This window comes from Aquila chrysaetos, chromosome 8 (assembly GCF_900496995.4).
Source record: "Aquila chrysaetos chrysaetos chromosome 8, bAquChr1.4, whole genome shotgun sequence".
Lineage (NCBI taxonomy): Eukaryota > Metazoa > Chordata > Aves > Accipitriformes > Accipitridae > Aquila > Aquila chrysaetos.
In genome coordinates, this window is record NC_044011.1 from 7,370,984 (window position 1) to 7,390,460 (window position 19,477).

Below are 19,477 nucleotides of genomic sequence, written 5' to 3' on the forward strand. Positions count from 1 at the left end.
TCCAAATAATTAAAACCTAGAATATGCTAAAGAAGAACAACCAAAACATCAGGATGAGCAAAAACCATGCCTATAAATAGTTTCCCTCTGCGGCCCCCTGACTCTTCTGCCTTGCCCGCGCACACACGGGCCCGGGCCCTCTCCCCGGGGCGCCCGGCTCCAGCGGCGCCCGGCCGCAGGGAAGCCGAGGAGCGCCATCGCCCCCCAAGCCCCCGGGGCAGGGGCTCCGGGGCGGCTGCGAAGCATCGGGCAGGCCGCGGGACACCCCCGGACCGCCGCGGGAGGCGGGAGGCGGGAAGCGGGAAGCGGGAGGCGGGACCGGCCCCATGCGGCCTTGCGGAGGGGCCGGGGAGGGCGGGCCTGCCCCGCGGGGCGGTGGGAGGCGGCCCCGTCCTTCCGTCCCTCCTTCCCGCCCGCAGCCTCCTCCCAGGCGGGGGCTGTGCGAGGTCAGCCCTGCCGGGAGCCCCGGCCGTGCGCCGTGCTGCGCCCGGCCCTGGAGAGAGGCCCGGGCCGCGGGAGAGCTCCTGCGGGGCCGGGCGGGAGGAGCAGGCGGAAGGTAACGCGGGCCGGCGGGTCCCGGGCAGGGCCAAGCAGCGGGGTGCTGAGGTGAGGTGAGGTGTCGGGTCTGAGGCAGCGGAGGTCAGGTCCGAACGCCTCCCTGCTCCGGCGTCCCTGCTGCTCCCGCTTCCCGCCTCTTGGCCCGCGTGTGGCTGCGCTGCGATGGCCGCAGCCGCGCAGGAGGCAGGGAGCGCTCGGCCTGCCCGAGGTAGTCCTGTGTAGGCTTTTTTTTGCCCGTTGCCTCCAGTGAGATTACTGACGTGCACGAGGTTAGGTGGGATTTGCAGGACTGGTAAGGGCTCAAACCGTATCAGGTTTCGTTTCTTATGCCTTAAGTTTCCCGTGAAGCAAACCAAAAGTCAGCCAAAGAAATTGCAGCATTTCCCAGAGTCGGGAAAATTCTGTTTATAGTTCTCCTTTGTACACTTGTCAGCTTTGGCATCCTTCTGTCGCAGGTGTTCTCTGCTCTGCTGCATTCTTTGCGATTTATAAAAATACCTTTGTAATAAAACGTGATGATTGTTTATCTGCAGCAAGTGCTTTGTGGTGTCAGGAAGTTAAATCTTACAACACGGGGCTAAAAGTAGAGCAGTGCGTTAGTTTGTGTGTGAGGAAAGCAAGGTGCCGCCTTGCTCAAGACTTCCCCAGGAAGCCCGTGGAAGGGCCAAGCGCAGCACCGACCTCCCGCCGGCCTCTCCCGAAAGCCACTGCTGCACAAGTTCTGCTTTGAATTGTACTTTGTGAGAGAAATAGTGAGAAAGTTCTGCTAAAAAGCTTGCTGTGTCAGTGCTGAAGAAGCAATTTTTATTAAAATTGGATGTGCTTCACACATCTTAGTTGTTAATACAGTTTTAATTTGGATGTGCATTTCCTCAAATGTGCATCATTTGGGTGCTTTTCAGGTGAGATTGACACCCTTTTCGCCTCCTACCATCAATGTCACAGACGAATAAAAGGTCAGTTTGAGTAAATCACTCTGTCTGTCATGATAGCTGCAATATTGTCTTCCAAGCTGAAATCTCAGAGAGAGTTTATGTATTGTTTATCAGTGGAAAAAATGTAATTTGTTATGTAAAAGTTACAGATTGGAGGCTTTCAGGTCTGGTCACTGTCTCTGTCGTCCCTACGTTCTGGTTCCAGGGTGCAGACCAGTATGCAGAATAAATCAGTACATTCCACTGTTCTGATAGCAGCGTTTTTTGAAGCCCCCCTCTGTTTCTGGTCATTATTTGGTCAAATGTAAGAGTCCAATGAGAAAGGGAGATAATTGCCTTTATGCTTTTTTAGAGCTTAGTCACTGGAAAAAAATGTTTCATTGTGCCTGCCATCTTAAGTCATACCAGTTTGCAGAAGAAATGCCATAATGGTTGCTGGCTTATTTTGTTTCCATAATCTACTTCCTTAAGAAGTTTTTTTCCACACCTTGTATAGTGCAGCCTTTTTTGGTGATGGTGTGTAACGTTATTGTCCTTTAAGTGGTACTTTCTGCTCTCTGAAGAAGTGTGCTTTTTATAGGTAGGGCAGAATCTTACATGAGGATTCCTTACATCTCTCCCTGTTTTATCCTGGGTAGATAGTTTATCATGCAGAAAAATAAAGTCTTGCTTGGTTGGTTATCAGTTGAAAATAACAGTAGATGAAATCATAAACAGGTCTATAAGGTCTGAATCTCGCATCATTAATTGCTACTGCTCAAGTGATGAGTGAGACTTGAGATCACTTTAAATGTCTTTAAAGTCTTGGGGAAATTGGATACCCGGCAGTTAATTACTTATTTGTGATTTTTTGGCACGAATATATCAATTTCTTTAATACAAGGTATACATCTTGCTTTAGCTGGCTTTTGATAAAGATCAGTTCTACATTGTCAACTGTTTTGTATACACGTAGCACACTCCAAATTATTTGAATCTTTTTTTGCTCATCTTGCCTGGTGAGTGAAAATCCGTCAGGCATTTCTTAAGAAACTAGATCAGAAATTTAACAGTTGCCAACTAGTATTTATCTAGTAATATCTTCTATTAGGCCAAGCCGTTTACCTTGGTAATACATCCATTACAAATTAGAGACATTAACATGTGAAATAGATTAGTATCTTAAAGGGTGTAGTTTCTTCACAATTTAGCAAAACCTAGTGATAAATCTAGCTGGTTAACTGTTACAGTTGTTGCCTAAACCCCTCAACAGTTTTGAAATCTCGACACATTTTGCAAGCTGGGAGGTTGCCCCTTTGGTACATCAGAACTGTGGGGTAGCGCTTTGGGTGTGGGCTGCAGGCTGGTTCCAGAGCCACACCATAATGGTGGGAAAATGGACTCTTGTTTATAATGAGCTGTGGATCAGAATTACACTAAATTTCCTAATGTTAGCCTTAGTGGCTGAATCGGCAATGTCTTTACTGGTGTCAAAACAAGCTTTATTTGACTGTTATAAGAAAGGATTAGTTTTAAAACCTTCATAGAAAAAAGGATATGATTTGTGTAGTGAGTGATCTTAGAAGGGGCACATAGGTTACACGCAGTATCTTGTAGTGCTTTTTTTAGGGTTCTCAAAGTGAGAAAGTTGAGAAGTAGGTTTGGTGAGGCGTTAATAATTGCATGTAAATACATGCATGTACATCTATTTCTGGCATCTAGGAGGTAGCATCTGAAATGCTGTGAAATGACTGGCGGATACAGGAGGCAGCTGGGGGTTTTTGACCTGTGCCAAGTGAAAGTCCTCCTGTTGGTGAAAGTTAAGTTGATTTGGGTTTTTTTTTTCTCCCTTGATTTCCAGGGTTCATGAGGTAGCAGGCAGATTGTGCATGGTTTCATACAGGCTGTCTCAGGTTTATAACAAGAACAGAAACTAATATGGTTTTAGCAGCAATTTTTTTAACATCAGTATAGTAGTTGACTGGCATTTAGAGAGAATTTCGTCCTTGGACATCATACTTCACTTCCAGTGAGTTTGTAATATCAGCCTTGGTCAATTCAACATGAATATTCAATGTTAAGTTCTAAGTTTCTTTAATGAATCACTTTGGGCATTTCAGCTGACCACAAGTAGAGTCTTACATTACATAAAGTATGGTTGCATAGAAGATTTATGTATCTCTATTGGAAAGTGACTCTGTTGGGACTGTATGCAAATAAATTAAAAAAAAAAAGGAAACCGTGATCTCATCCTTGATGCCATTAGTTTATGAAAATTAGCATACAACCTGCAGAATCAGACACAGCCTTGAAAGAGATCCTCATTTTAGCCATGGTTGTAAATCTAGTCTAGAGTTGATATTACTTGCTGTTTCTGAGATAGTTGTGTTTTTCTGCATTTTAACGCTTGCAATTTAGTGCATTAGATAAGTAACAGATTTCTTCTTTTAACATCTTTTTACAGCTATTTGATTAACAAAATGAAGCCTGCAAAGCTGCACTATTGGATTCTAGGTTGGTTTTCTATGGCATTATGTTGTTGGTGTGCTTCAGATAAATTCACTCAAAGGTAAGTTATGCTTTAAAAAGAAATCTCTGACAGTTACTGCTTAAGTGCAGAGCAGAATAGTTTAGCTTCTGATGAGTGTAAACTTCATTATGTGTTATTATTCCCTTAGGTGACTGGTAAAATGAGGCATCTGCATTAACTGGAGGAACGGGGGTCCTGCCTGAGAAAAGCTTTACATTTATTAATGTGTCAGCATGAAAAAAGAGGGAAACTTAAATTACATTCATTGCACTTAAAAACTTTGCAATCTTGCTTTAAATGAATCATTTAAACTTGTGATGTAGTAATGACATAAATCAGAAATAAGTTTGGGTCCTATAACAAAAAACTGGAATAATCTCTATGGCAACTGTTACACTGTATACTTTTTTTAATATCTTTTTTTTTCTTGCTATTTTCTCAGTTCCAATAACTTTAAATTCCTTTTCATACAGCATCCTAACTGGGGCTGTATCAGTGCCATGCAGTCTTTTGGTGGTTATTGCACTTGGCAAAATCTGGGCTTGAATATGAATGGGCCATGGGGGAGCCCACACCCCAAATCACACCCTTTTGTGGTAAAAGCTCAAATTCCTATTGCATTATATTAGGAAATAAACTTTTCTCCTTCCTTTCAGTGTTTTGGCAAGAGAATGGTTAAGGGTGCTCAGTTCAGTGCTGAACTTCATATAATGGCTGCATTGCAGCTGGTTGGTAGCTTAGACACTATACTGGGGTTTCCTGAATCCCCAGGACTTGGGCTATGGCTTGGCCATCTTGGCAGCAGAGGCAGCTCTAGAGGTAGGTACAGTGCTGAACTGCACAGAGCAGGATAACTGGGGTCAAAAAAAGGGGAGATATCCCTGAAGCTGGATAGATACTGAAAATGGCTTTCCTTGGATTCCAGTTCTGAGCTTAAGTTTCTAAAACCTGTTCTATTTAATAAACAAAATTTTCTGACCTATCCTTAGCCAAAAGGTGTGTTCTAGGAGAACTCATTTTGGCATGATTGTTGTTACAGAAGTTCAGCTGCTATTTCAACTACAGAGGAAAGATGCTACTTTTCTAAGCAAGGATTTGTTCAAAGCAAGGAAACTAACAGCTCTACAGTATTAGGGAATTCTTCTATTCAGGTTTCCACAGCAGCAGTAAAGATCAGTTAGAAGTGTTAATAGTTTTCATTGTGGCTATGCTTGATTTGTTCCAGAGCTATTCTGCTAAATTATTTAAAAACCACAGATACATGTGAATGCTTAAGATAAAATGTGGTCATTGCATATTAGCAAAACTAGAGGGGAAAAATTGAGAAGTGATCTAACACGGGAGTATCCCTACTTCCTTGGGTTGAGAAAAATTAGCTTTCTCATATATTTTTTTTTTATATAACCTCTGGCAAGCACTAATGAAGGACATGTGGCTATTAGCTTCCAGAGAACAACAATTTGTTTTGACAGTACTGCACGTAGTGCTGTCAGTTTGAACCATTTACAGTTCTGTTTTTGTTGATTAGGTTTTCCCATTTGTTGTTCTATTTAATCACTTAGTGTGGCCGAAAGTATCTGCTGTAGTGTCTGAAGCAACAGGTTTTTTACCTATTTCTAGTTTATCCAGTTTAGGTCTGCTTCAAACTGTTGAAAAATGCCTCTGTAGAAGTGGCAAAGACATGATACAAGCTTCTGACACTTTTTGAACAAAATTTTTAAGCTTTTTTTTTTCCTCTGCATAGGAATAAGATAGTACTGATGCCTCTGTGAGTTACAGATCTCTTTATTCTAAGAGTCTTTGAAACACAAGTGCTTTTGTAAAATATGGGATATTCCTTCTTTAATTCTTCCTTAGGTAACCTTAAGACTGTGGCACAGTTTGATTATTTATTAAATGTTTTAAAATTTCTTGATTTATAGTAAGCATTTTAAAAATGTAGTGTTTGAGTTAGATGTCTGTAAAATTATAAAGTTAGCATTTTTGAGATTTATGATTGTGGTAGGTTGACCCTGGCCGGACACCAGGTGCCCACCAAAGCCACTCTATCACTGCCCCTCCTCAGCTGGACAGGGGAGATAAAATATAACAAAAGGCGCGTGGGCAGAGATAGGGACAGGGAGAGATCATTCACCAATTACCATCACCAGCAAAACAGAGTCGACTTGGGGAAATTAGTTTAATTTATTACCAATCAAATCAGAGTAGGATAATGAGAAATAAAACCAAATCTTAAAAACACCTTTCCCCACCCCTCCCTTCTCAGCTCAACTTCACTCCTGATTTTCTCCACCTCCTCCCCGCCAGCAGTGCGGGGGGACGGGGAATGGGGCTTGGGGTCAGTTCATCACACCTTGTCTCTGCCGATTCTTCCTCCTCAGAGGGAGGACTCCTCACTTGTCCCCTGCTCCAGCATGGGGTCCCTCCCATAGGAGACAGTCCTCCATGAACTTTTCCAACGTGAATCCTTCCCCCGGGCTGCAGTTCTTCACGAACTGCTCTAGTGTGGGTCCCTTCCATGGGCTGCAGTCCTTCAGGCACAGACTACTCCAGCGTGGATCCCCCATGGGGTCACAAGTCCTGCCAGCAAACCTGCTCTGTGGGCTCTTCTCTCCATGGGTCCGCAGGTCCTGCCAGGAACCTGCTCCAGCAAGGGCTTCCCATGGGGTCACAGCCTCCTTCGGGCACCCGCCTGCTCTGGCGTGGGGTCCTCCCCGGGCTGCAGGTGGAGATCTGCTCCACTGTGGACCTCCCTGGGCTGCAGGGGGACAGCCTGCCTCACCATGGTCTTCCCCACGGGCTGCAGGGGAATCTCTGCTCCGGCGCCTGGAGCATCTCCTCCCCCTGCTTCTGCACTGACCTTGGTGTCTGCAGGGTTGTTTCTCTTACATGTTCTCACTCCTCTCGCTGGCTGCAGTTTCTGTTGCGCAGCAACTTTTTTCCCCTCCTTAAATACGTTCTCCCAGAGGCACTACCACCATTGCTGATGGGATCAGCCTTGGCCAGTGGCTGGTCTGTCTTGGAGCCAGCTGGCATTGGCTCTGTCAGACATAGGAGAAGCTTCTAGCACCTTCTCACAGAAGGCACCCCTGTAGTCCCCCTGCTACCAAAACCTTGCCATGCAAACCCAATATAGTTTTTTTTTACTTTACTTTTTATTCTGATTTTTTTTTTAATATAAATGTTGGCGACACTTGCGAAATCAAATTGCATCTCCTGCAGTGTCAGCTACATTGCTTGTGTTTGTTTGTAGTCTTTCTTTTTTAAAAGAGTAGTTACAGTTCCAAGAATGTGGTATACTTTCTTTTTAGCTAATATACCCATCAAGAAGAATTAGAAGATTGTTAACATCCTAAATAATCTTTTTTTTTTAATTAATGTTGCAAAAGCTTGCCAGTAAGCACTTTCATCAATATAAAACAGAAAACATGTTTCTTCCATATTTAAGTAATGGAAAGCATATGGAGATAGAATGCCAGGAGTTGAATTTGTTTAACAATGTGGAGGGTGTTAGCAGGTTTCTAAATATGTTGTTTCTGTGTGATTTGTTAGTTTGGTCCTGCTGTGTTTGGAGTTCTCAAATATTACGATAGAAGCTATAGACAACAACCAGCTCTATAATCAATGTGTTATACTAGTAAGCATCATGTTGCTGGCTGAAGGTGTTGCTCTTTTTAAAATGCTTGAGGACAAATAGATTTGTCTGTCTTTCTCCAGTGAAAGCCACCCTCATACCTGGAAAAAGCTGTATCTTGCTCATCATTGGCCAGTGACTGTATGTAAGGTGAGATTTTTGTGTTTTGTTCTCTTTTATCCTGACAAATGTAGCCTTGGACAACAGAAGTTTGAAAACAGAATGAACAAAGCCCATCAAGCATTTAATCTTGCTTATGCCCTTATATCTTTGTAAAGGCTTTCGCTGACCTTGGTGCAACTTTTGCTACTTGACCTGCACTCCAAAGTAGCAGTAAACAACAGGATTGTGATGTGTTGCAGATTAATAGTCAATGTAGGACGTGCTGTACTCTAAGCCTTAATTGCTTGTTAAATGTTTTGTGATGTCTTGTTAGTTGTAATCTCAAGCCTAGACTTTCACCAGACTCTGTAAGGAGACTTGCCTGCCTTGTCTAACTGAAGGCAGACAGCAGATTAGTACTTGAACTGTCTGCTGCACAACAAGTATTAGCTTTGTTATGTTGGCTCCAGTGTTTTAATGATAAGTCATCAAATATGGATTCAGACAGGAAAAAGAGGGCTATAAAGCTTTTATGGCAGGTGTCTCTTAGCATTTCTGTATTTCAGGGGTGGGAACCAAAAATGAACCCAACCTTCCAACATATGCCTGTCAAAAGCACCACTAAGAGGTGTACTACTTATGTCCCTTTTGCTATTAAATACCTACTACCATCTTATAAGTAGAACATTTTTCCTATGTTGGAAATACTCAAAGACCTCTCCTCATACAGCTAAGTTAAAAATGTGCTATACTTCAAAATCGAAAATGTGATCAGATTAACTGACACAAGGATGAAGAACCCTGTAGACAATAGAGAAGCTTCAGTTTCAGGCAGATGTTTCTGGAGCCAAAAAGGTCCAGATCTCGGAGACTTAGGTTTATTTATCACAAAATCGGAGTCTTATTTTTTGTTCTTTAGGTACTTTTTTTATTTCTCATTCCCATTTCTGGAAATATGTACAAAAGCAGTAGCAGCAAAAGTCACATACTGCCTAAATTTCTGAGGAAAAGTAGATGTACTTTAGTTAAATGTGGAGGGGAAGTATCAATAACAAAAGTCAGATGTGCATGACTAACTGAGACCAAGGAGTGGCCACTGTTCTGTTTTTTGTTTGTTTGCCTCTTTTGGGGGGGGAATAAGAGTGGATTTGATGCAATTTGTGTCTGATTTTCTGTTGCGTAAACATCACAGTTACTGACTTCAAGCAGAGGTGTTGGTGTTCAGGAGTTTGTAGTGCCTGGCATGAGTGGGCATTCAGAGTCAGTAGCAGTGCAAGCCCTTGCTTACATGAATGAGGTGCAAGCAATTAAAAAAATAAATAAAAATAAATAAAAAAAAAAAAAAAAAAAAAAACAAAAAACAAAACAAACAAAAAAAAAACCAAAACAAAAAAACCAAAAAAACCCCACAGACCAACCAAACAAAAAACCCCTACCAACCAGTTTTCCCACTGTGTATTCATGCTGGCTCCTACTCTTCATTCCAGGGTGGTGCCATTGGTAAATTGACAGATAACCTTTATAACCTTCCAGTGAAATTGTAATGAATAATTGAAGATATTAAGCATCAGAAAATGTAGGATTTCTTACACTTTGTTGATTCCTTATGATCTTCTGTAGTAAGAGGTGGACAGAAGCGTTCCAAAGAGTGAAGAAAAAGTGAAATTAAAATCATATTAAGTGCCTTTTTGCCCAGTTTCACATCACTGTATCATATAAAGAAACAGAATATCAGCTGTGCTCCTGTAACAGCTTTCTTTTTGCTAATGTTAACATAAGAGGAGTTCCCAAATTCAGCTGTGGCCTTTTTTTAAGTACGTAGATTCCTCTGCATGTTCAGTGTGTTTATATATGATTCTGATGTTATTTCAGGGAGGAAATATTTTTAATATCATTCTTCAGTTTAAAACTGTTGACATGATATTGAAAGGAAAAACAGCTAGGTGAAGGAAACTGCAGAACTCATGATATCATTTATGTAAAAAACCTTTGAGACACTAGTTTGTGCAAGTACTTATTAGTTTATGCTTCCTATATAAAGGAACCTGATTATAGAATACTTTGCTACATATGGTGTTCTTGATAGGTGTGTGGATGACCTACATCTTAATTCCTGCCTGTTTTGCATATTTGTGTTCAAAAAGTTTTTCAGGCTTTTGAAGGCCTAAAAGGCCTGTTTTAAAACTTAGTGGGCATACTTCAGCATGCCAGAAATTTGAGAATACACATCTCCCAGCTCTTCCTGTGCTTTGAACTGTATGTGTTCATCTGGTGCTTTTTAATACTGAGTGTGATCAGCACAATTAAACTGGAAAGTAAGTGTTTTGTAATCATATCATCTAAACTAACCTATTAAAATAAAATAGCGAGTGTCATGGAAGCAATAATCCCAGGATTTAACTACTGACTGCTGCAGTGAAAGGGTGAAGGAGGAAGAGATGTTCTTCCTTATCATGTGATTAGAAATTCTAGTACCATATAATTGACCTAAAGTGACTATGTCTTCTACAAATTTATCCAAGCGAAATTCACAGACCTCAAGTGATTATGAATTTAATGTTCCCTTAATAAATGGTGCCTGTGGTGCAATTTACTGAACTTCATGTGGCTAATTCATGTCACTTAAACTTTCTGGTCACAAATTAATATGAATCCTGTTAGATAGAAATAGGAGCAACTCAAGGGCGAGAAGAGGGACTTTCCCCCCTCCCTTTTAATGGAGTTGTGCTATAATTCAAGAATTTAAGAAGAGAAATATTATTGCAGCTTTTGCATCTTGGAGATTGCAAAAGAGGCAATCTTATGTGGGTGTTTCCTTGTGAAATGGGGAAAATCTGGTGCAAGTTTGTAGGCTATTCAGTTCCTCCTCTGTTGAGAATAGGAAGGATAATAAAGAAATGGGTACTAAACCCTGCTGTCATCTGCCTTTTACTGCACATGTGTGCTGATCAAATGGAAGAATTAAAGAAAAGATGACAGAATAGGCTGGTCAACAGAACAGTCTGAATTCAGGTTTGAATGTAGTGTTAAGCAGCAGATGAAATTATTTTTTTTATGTATGAGATAAAAGGTTTTCCTAATTTCAGGCTTTGGCAGTAATTTTACAGCAAAGGCTTAAAGGAAGAATAGAAACTATTTTTTTCTTTTTTTTTTTTTTGTTTGGTAAAAATAGAAGTAGTCATGTAATATAGAAAGAATTAAAGTGACTAAGGTGAGGGCAGTACACTGTTGTGATCTAGCATTAGATCAAAAAGTTCCTTAGATAAAGGGAAGCCTTTATTTCTTTGTTTATATATTAAGCCAGGTGTCTCCAAGGGAGTCCAGCTCTTGACATGTGCTATTTTAGAGCAAAAGAAAGTTTTTTCCTAAATGCCCGTGTAACTCATAACTCTTAATCTATGCCTCCAACCACTCTGTGAATAAGGTCTGGTTGATATGTTTTTTGTGGGTCTTTTATCTTCTGTAAGGATAAACACATGAGAGGTTTTAGCTTATCAGCTCGTGATAGAGAGGTGTTCATCAAGAAGTAAATTTGTTTTATTTCCCTCCTCCCAGATTTTTTCAGCAACCTTATAAATCTGGCTCATTCATTGATTGTTTTTACCCTAGGGATTGGGGGGCAAGAGAAAGGGAATAATTACACACTGTTTGGGGGAGAGAAATTGAAGAGGTGAACTCTCTCCACAGTTTCAAAAGCAAGGATTTTTCATAGCAGTTGTGATGTTTCATTACAAAATAACACTTAAAATTGATCTTAATTAAACAGGGAGATTGAAAGGGAAAGCAGGATTAAATATTTCACTTCCCAGAAGCTGACTTTTTATTTAAACTTGGGGTACAAGCTGCTATATCACAGGATTTGTAATTTGGGCAAATCTACAGGTAAGACTTCTGTGACAGTTTGATGGTGTTTCACTTTTTGGTGTTTTGGAGGTGAAAGGAGCTTCCATGCTTCTGGAACCTGCTGTTTGTCCAATGTCTTGCAGTTACAAATAGGCAAATCTCTCTGCTGCAGCATTGCCTCTCAGCATGGTGGGTGCTGGAAAGGCTGACTGGCACTTTTCTCAGTGTTACAGAACGCGCAGGGTTAAATTGGATTGGTTTGATTATCAGATTGCTTTAAAACAGGAGAAAACAATGTTTCTTTTTCAAATTAATCTAGATATAGAAGGCTTTCTGGGGTCCAATGGGCCTACTTGAAAATACACATTTGTAACTCTGTTTCAAGTCAACGGTTGCTTGAGGTTGAATTAATCCCTCAGCAATCAGTATATGATAAACAGGAAGGCTGCCAAGAAGTGTTTTTGCAGAAGCAGCAGGGTGTCCTAGTTTCAGGCCAGCCAGCATCAAAGCACCAGGAAGCCGCTTGTTCACTCCTCACCCCCCTGGTGGGATGGGGAGGAGAAAATGGAAAAGCTCAAGGGTCTAGACAAGGACAAGGAGGGATCACTCACCACTTATGGTCACGGGCAAAAGACAGGCACAACTTGGGGAAAAAACCCAAAATCAATTTAACTTGTTACCAATTAAATCAGAGCAGTATAATGAGAAGTAAAACCAAATATCGAAACACCTTCCCCCCACCCCTCCCTTCTCAGCTCAACCCCACTCCCCATTTCTCCACCTCCTCCCCGCCAGCAGCGCAGGGGGACGGGGAATGGGGGTTGGGGTCAGTTCATCACACCTTGTCTCTGCCGCTCCTTCCTCCTCAGGGGGAGGACTCCTCACACTCTTCCCCTGCTCTGCCATGGTGTCCCTCCCACGGGAGACAGTCCTCCACCAACTTCTCCAACGTGAGCCCTTTCCGCAGGCTGCAGTTCTTCACGGACTGCTCCGGCGTGGGTCCTCCCACGGGCAGATCTTCAGTCACAGACTGCTCCAGCGCGGGCTTTCCCATGGGGTCCCGGCCATCTTGGGGGGCATCCATCCCCCTGCTCCGGCGTGGGCTCCTCTCTCCCCGGGCTGCAGGTGGGCGTCTGCTCCCCCGCTCCCCTCCGTGGGCTGGGGGGGGACAGCTGCCGTCTCACCACGGGCTGCGGGGGCATCCCCTCCTCCCCTCCTTCCTCACTGACCTCGGTGTCTGCAGAGGGGTTCCTCTCACATTGTGATCCCCTCCCTCGCTGCAGGTTCCCCTTCTTAAATCTGTTCTCCCAGAGGCGCTACCACCATCACTGACGGGCTCGGCCTTGGCCAGCGGTGGGTCCGACGTGGAGCCGGGGAAGCTTCCAGCAGCTTCTCCCAGGAGCCGGCCCTGCGGCCCCTCTCCCACTACCAAAACCCCACCACAAACCCAAACCACAGGGGTACCCATCTTCTCAGACTAGTGTTTGCTCATTTTATGATATTGATTTAAAATTAACATTGGAAAAATGCTATGGCTAGAATTAAAAAGGAGGATGAATGAAGCTGGCCAAAGCATGCAAATTGTGAACTAAGGCATTGTAGGTGGCATTGACCTCACAGTTCTGCCAGCACACAGTGTAACACCAAGAGCCTGATGAAATGTGTAGGAGAAACTGCTAATACTGTTAGTGCCATGATAGGGGAGAACTGATTCCAAATTTAAAATACTCTGGGCTTTCCTTTAACATGTCTGAGAACTGCAGTTAAAGATTGGATGAGGAGCACAATTGCACTGTTCTTGTTACCACCCTTGGTTGAGCAAGCTGGTTAGCTGTCAGGTTGTTTTTCAGGGAATAATGCATTAGCTGCTGGCTATTAATTTGCTGTATTTTGGGCTAGATAGCTGAACTCTTTCAGCTCCACAAAGCTTGTGTCATGACAGGAGCAATATTGTTTAGGCGTTTGCAGTGTGTGTTTGTTGAAAATATTCCTTTCAGGAAAAAAAGTTGTTGCTGGGTTTAATTGCTTCTATTATTGGTGGCAAGAGAGCAGAGAAAGGAAATGGGCATGGAACAAGAAAGTTTTGCATAGCTTGCAGTTTTGCTGCGGCTGGCCTGTGGCATGTGGAAGGCAATTAGTGCGATTACAGGCCTCTCTGCTCTTCTCTACACTTTGCTCTTGCATCATGTAAAAGGCATTGTGGCATAATTAAGACGGGATGCAGACCCAAAAAGGAAAGCTATTATTATGAGGAAAGAAAGTCTGAGAAGGTTGTTATTTAGTGGTGAAAAGTGTTTAATAAAGAGCCATAATTACTAAGCAGAATGATCCGGGAAAATACAGTAATGGTATTCTGTGATGTGTGAACATGGTTTTTTTTGTTTTGTTTTGTTCAGTAATATGTACTCTGCTCTAAACAATAATTAATGTATAGGCTATTTCTCCTGCATTATCAAAAATTTTGACTGGGGCATTTTTTTTGTAGTAATGTATATAGTCTTTCCTCTTCTCTCTATTCCCTGTCCCTCAAGTCAAAATATTAAAAAATATATTCTAACCATTTTACTTGGAATAAGCAACCTATTTCATCTCTTCTTTGTATTTTTCCCTTTTAATACAACAATAAAACTACTCCTGGATGCTGAAAGATCGTTGTGTGCTTGTCTAATATTATAGTTTATTTTGATGTTTTTTATTTTAATAGCTCTGCACTCCTTGAAAAGATCTGATGATGAGAAAAATACAGAGAGCTGCCACCTAGAATATAATAAATGCAGATTTAGCTCCATTCATTTAGCATGGATCAGGCTACTTTCTATTACCTCAGAACCTGTCCTTTGTCTTCTTTTTACACTGCCTGTTCAGGATGCCCCTGGTATTCGCTTGATCTGCGAATCAAAACTTTAATGCCAGTTGGTCTCTGCTAAGTGGCACAGTCTGTGACAGCTTCAAGTAACTGGAGTTCACCAGTTCCTGATCTGAGCAAGCAAAACTTCTCATGTCTCAGTAGAGCCCTGGACCACCAGTGAATGAGCTTTTATTTTTCCTCTTAAAACATTATCCTTGGACACATATAACATATTCTGTATTTTTGTTTTCCACAGATGAGCGCTAATGATTGTCAAGACCCTCCAGAGTACTGGACAATCCATGGACTATGGTATGATCATAGAGTGTTTTTATTTCAGCCTGGAAAGGAAAAATCAAGTTTTGTACCAGGATGTTTAGTTCTTTTTTTTGAGGGCTTAATATATCTGGTTTTATGATTCCTTGAAAAAAAAGCCCTTGTTTTGTTGGAAATCAAAACCCTATATTTTGATGTAAAACTGAAATACACTTCTGTATCTCATGACTCGCTGAGCTCCTGAAATCCTCTTGCCACATGAGCATTTTATTTATACATCCCCTTACAAGATCGGTTGTATTCTCAAACAAAAAGGGAAGTATAGTTTCCTCTCTTTTTTTTTTTTTTTCTGCCTGAGTACACAGAATTTGTTAATGTCTCATGACTGCTTGCAGCTTTAAGTATCTTAACTCAGCACAAATATTGCAAAAGTACAGGAAAAACTAATTTGCTTCAAAGGAATCGACTCACTGGAATTGGTGCCAATGGTAGAAATTCAAAGGTCTTCCTGACAAATAACAGGGAAAAATTCAGTACAGGAGTTTATTAAGCTATGCGTCCTGGAAAGGTGAACAGCTTTATGTCTAGATTTCCGGTGAGTGTCTTGGCAATACTTGCAGAATCATTGCTTGGTGCAGTGGTTGAGGAGGTCAAGATCCTTCCATATCATTTACTCCCCCTCTATGACTTTTACAAAAAGTGAGAGGGACTGGAGGGCCTAATGAAGAGTCTCTACATGGGAAATTGTATGGCCGTAATTAATGTCTTGAATTTTTACTTCTGAAACACTGTAGATGCTGATGAGTTACTTGCATTTTTAAATAAAATCTCTAGCTATAATCTTGCATATTTAAAATTCAGGCTAATGATACAGAATAGAATGCTGTTAGTTACCATTAGTGAGTTAGGAGACATCTTTTTTTCACTTTTATTTTGCTTCCCTAGGCCTGACAAAACTGAAGAATGTAATAGGACATGGCATTTCAATGTCACCGAGATTAAGGTATTTATTTAAAACAAAAATAGTCATACCAAGCAGAGCTGAGTACAATTACTTTTGCACATCCTATATGCAAAATCTGTAGCTTATCATGTATTACTCTTACTGTTTGCTGAAAGGTATGTTCTTTTAAGAACTCTGCAAATTTATTAGGTGCTTCTGGTACTACTTGAAGTTGCAGTGCTTGTAATCATTAGCAGCTGTTCCTACTTGATTTTGTAGACATGTGGTTTGACTCGTTCAGCCCTATCCTCTAAAAAATCTAGAGAACGTAGGTGGTGGATCTGCAGTGGCAAAAAGGACCTGTGAAAAAGAAGTTACAGTCGGTCCATGTTTGCTCTTCCATTTTCTAGTGCAAAGCTAGGACACAGAAAATAAAAGAGTTCAGAGTATGTTTTTCTGTGTGTTTTCTCCCAGGGCATTAGTCCTTTTTTATTCTTATTTTTAATTAAAAAAATTTCCATGTTTCATTCAAATGTGTTGTAAACAGGGATAGGAGGCTTGAGCTGACAATTGTGAAAAGCTGCATGATTGAACAACTTCTGCAGGGACAGTTGAAGGAAAAATCTTACTTTGAGGCAGTGTGTTGGTATTAGTACATTCAGATATTTAGATAGTCGCACCTACCTGTTACCTCCAACAACAGCATTTTCAGAATACTGGGGAAAAAGACCTTTTCTGCGAGTAAATGTTTCAGTTGGAGATGTTGAAAGATGAGGCTTCCGTTCTAGAAAATGTATCAATGTATGTAGATTGTGTAAGAAATAGCTTTTCAGCACTGTAGCTGCATTTATTGATTGTGATATTTTTAGGATCTTCTGTCAGACATGAGACGCTATTGGCCTGATGTGCTTCATTCGTCTCTGAATCGCACCCAGTTCTGGTGAGTACAAAAAAACCTAAAAAGTATTTTGGATATTACTTTATAAAAAAAAAAAAAAAACAAAAAAAAAAACCTGAGGTAGTAATTCTTCAGGTGAGATGTTGTGCATGAGAAGCAGTGTCCAGGAGGCCACTGAAAGCAGTGTGTCTTGTCAGCCTCATTTACAAATAAATCTGTTTTCTTGTTAGAACACTTGCAAAATGCAGCTGTTGGAGAGGACTATGGCAGAGGTTTTGGAGAAATGAAACTTAGTGAAAGAGAAAGAGAGAGAATGTGTTTCCTCCCTTTGTCCCCAGGGAGGAGAAGCAGTTGCTGTTGACACATTAAATCTGAATAGCAGTAAGCACTCCTGGGCTGTCACAGCTAGCTGTAAAAGCAGCTTCCAAGCCTCTTTTCCTAGCTAGCTTCACTGTGTTGCTGTCCTTTAGAGACCTTTCCTTTTGGGCTTTCTCACAGAAAATGTAATGGAAAAATAGGATGCATTGGATCACCCTAGCCACTTCTCTACAGAATTCTCTCTCTTTATTTACTTTCCTAGCAGCCTAAAATCAGATCTGGGAATTTATTTAGAGATCAACCTACTTGGCTCATGGGAAGGGAGAAGGACATTTTGATCTCTTCTGACAACAGTACTGTTTTCCTCTTTCTCCATGTTTCTCTGGTTCTGAATAATCAGACACTTGGACCAAAGAGCAGTATGGGTGGTATTTGAGTTTGCACAGGCTTCAGTTGGAGTGCATTATTTCAAACTAATTTCAGTGGCCATTCAAGTTAATTTGCTGAGCCATGAGCTGCATCAGCCAAGGTAGGGATAAGCAATTTGTTCTTCCAGATCTACAGTGAAAGTGGTAACATCAGATAAGAAGCAGAGCACATAGCTAGAGGCAGTAGCATTTAAAGCCATCTCAACTATAAGTGCCCATAAGTTTTTTCCTTTGGATTGGATGACTGTTTCCCTCCTGTATCACTAGGAAAAAACTTTGACGGGAATGTGCATTTCTTTTAGTCTTGTCCTTGCTCTATGGAAGACACTTGCCCTCAGAGTCTTAAACTGGTTCCACAAGTGTCTTATGGCAACCTAAGCTTGTAACTGTCAAAAGTGGTGGTCTCACTTTTTCTTCCCTCCACTCCTCTGTTACACTACGCCAGGGAGAGCATGACTGCTTCTTTGTGGTAGCACAAGTTTATGCCACCTCAAACTGTTCCTGGAATTATAATAAGAAAAATGTGTTGTAAATCTAGCACCTCCCATGCCCTGACCACCTACCTGTTCATAAAAACAGGTGCATACTAGTCCTTATTTACCAACAGAGATACTTTGGTAGGCAGCAGGTGTGAACAGATGCGATCAAAACCTTTTCCCTCTCAGTTCAAGGCTATCAAATAGCACATATTTCAATACCTGGAAATATAATTAGAAATATCACAAAAGTCAGGTTATAACACTGTAACTAATATTTTGATTGACAGAGTAATTCATTCCCTTTCAGTAAGGTGCCAAGTGCACTGTAATTGGCAGCTCTAACTGCAGATTTTGTAAGTGCAAGCTTTTAAGCCGACTGAAAGACAGTGAGATCCCATTGTACATCTCCCTTCAGTTAAATGTACTTCAAAATTTAAAAAAAAAACACAAAGCAAACCTCTCTGTAGCGTAAAGAGGACATACTGGGAGACAAAATCTCTTTGAGGTTCAGCTTCCTTTCCACACAGCTGAGTTATACCAGTTTCATTCCTTTGCATTTCTGCAGCCCCCTAAGATTTCATTTGCAGGACTTAGCTTTGAGGTATGCAAGTGTGACATTTATTCTTAGCAGCACCATAGAGAAAATGGTGGAGAAGGACAAGTTACATAGTGGAATCCAATCTAGTGCTGTAAGCACCACTCCTGTGTGCCTGCCAAAGTGCTTGTGTTCTACAAGGAGGAAAAAATGTTCAGCAAAGTTCTTGACAGGTGGCATATGTGCTCTGTGCTACTGCCTAGCTCGTGGCTACAAGAGGTACAGAAGGATGGGTGGCCTTCATGAATACAGGCAGCTATGTTCTGTATCCACATGCCACCCAGGTGTGAGCTGAGGCTCAAGTGGAAATACCTTGTCTTATTGTGGTCTAGGTGAAGGATTATGTGTCTCAGTGAATAACATTGAGATATTAATTCTTTTGATTTCTAAACAAATTATTTTATGTTATTCCCTGGTACCTGCAGCTCCTTCATTTCCTAACTGCTTCAGCTTGCATTTAAATGGAAGAGGTGCAGGTAAAAATTCATATGCCTGTGCTGAATGGTCAGAATTAGCTGTATCTGCATCATTGTTTTTTTTCATAGAGCTGTGCTGCAAAATAAAATAACACTGTCAAGAGTGTCATCTTAAAGCTTCAGTAATTGTTTTGTAGTGACTTTAAAGTAGCTCTCCATTCTGGAAGCTCACGAATTAAAAAACTGATTAAAAAACTTGGGCCTGGTGTATTCTTGACTTGCTGCAGCTGATGATGCATGGGTACTGTCTGTGGGTAGCTCTGTGTATTTTCACTTGGGATCCCCACAGACCTGTTGCCTGGGCCCTGTGGTCAGTGTGAACTGGACCAAACCACTCCAATGGCAGTTCCATGTTAGCAGTAATATGCTTCTTGAGCACCATCAGATCTTTGGCCCTCTATTTTTGCCATTTTTCTGGAAACAGCAGGACACTTAAATACAAGAACTACTGAAAGCCTTCAAAAGACAGGCACAACACTTTACCATTAGTTTTACACACATGCATATATTATCTGAAGAAAAATTGTCACCCTGCATGCAAAGCCTTGCCTCCAGTTTACTGCTGTTCCAGTAGCCCTTTGGATTTGACTATTATCTGCTTCTGGTCCAAGTTAACTGCTCAGTATCTCGTGCTA

General features: G+C 41.4%; 1 protein-coding gene across 4 annotated transcripts in view; it reads left to right on the top strand.

Moving 5' to 3' along the window:
- The first annotated feature begins 377 nt into the window (after nt 1-377).
- Nucleotides 378-19,477, top strand: part of RNASET2 (ribonuclease T2) — a 29,996-nt gene continuing 10,896 nt past the window's right edge. The window contains exons 1-7 of one of the 4 annotated variants that reach the window (XM_030022782.2): nt 430-556; nt 1,461-1,514; nt 3,937-4,041; nt 7,720-7,786; nt 14,686-14,741; nt 15,651-15,708; nt 16,518-16,588. In XM_030022782.2, the coding sequence (XP_029878642.1) occupies nt 1,495-1,514; nt 3,937-4,041; nt 7,720-7,786; nt 14,686-14,741; nt 15,651-15,708; nt 16,518-16,588 (377 nt within the window). In that variant the 5' untranslated portion in view covers nt 430-556; nt 1,461-1,494. Of the gene's footprint in view, nt 607-1,460; nt 1,515-3,936; nt 4,042-7,719; nt 7,787-14,685; nt 14,742-15,650; nt 15,709-16,517; nt 16,589-19,477 lie in introns of all 4 variants that reach the window. The other 3 variants (XM_030022783.2, XM_041125397.1, XM_030022780.2) reach the window with 3 other exon arrangements.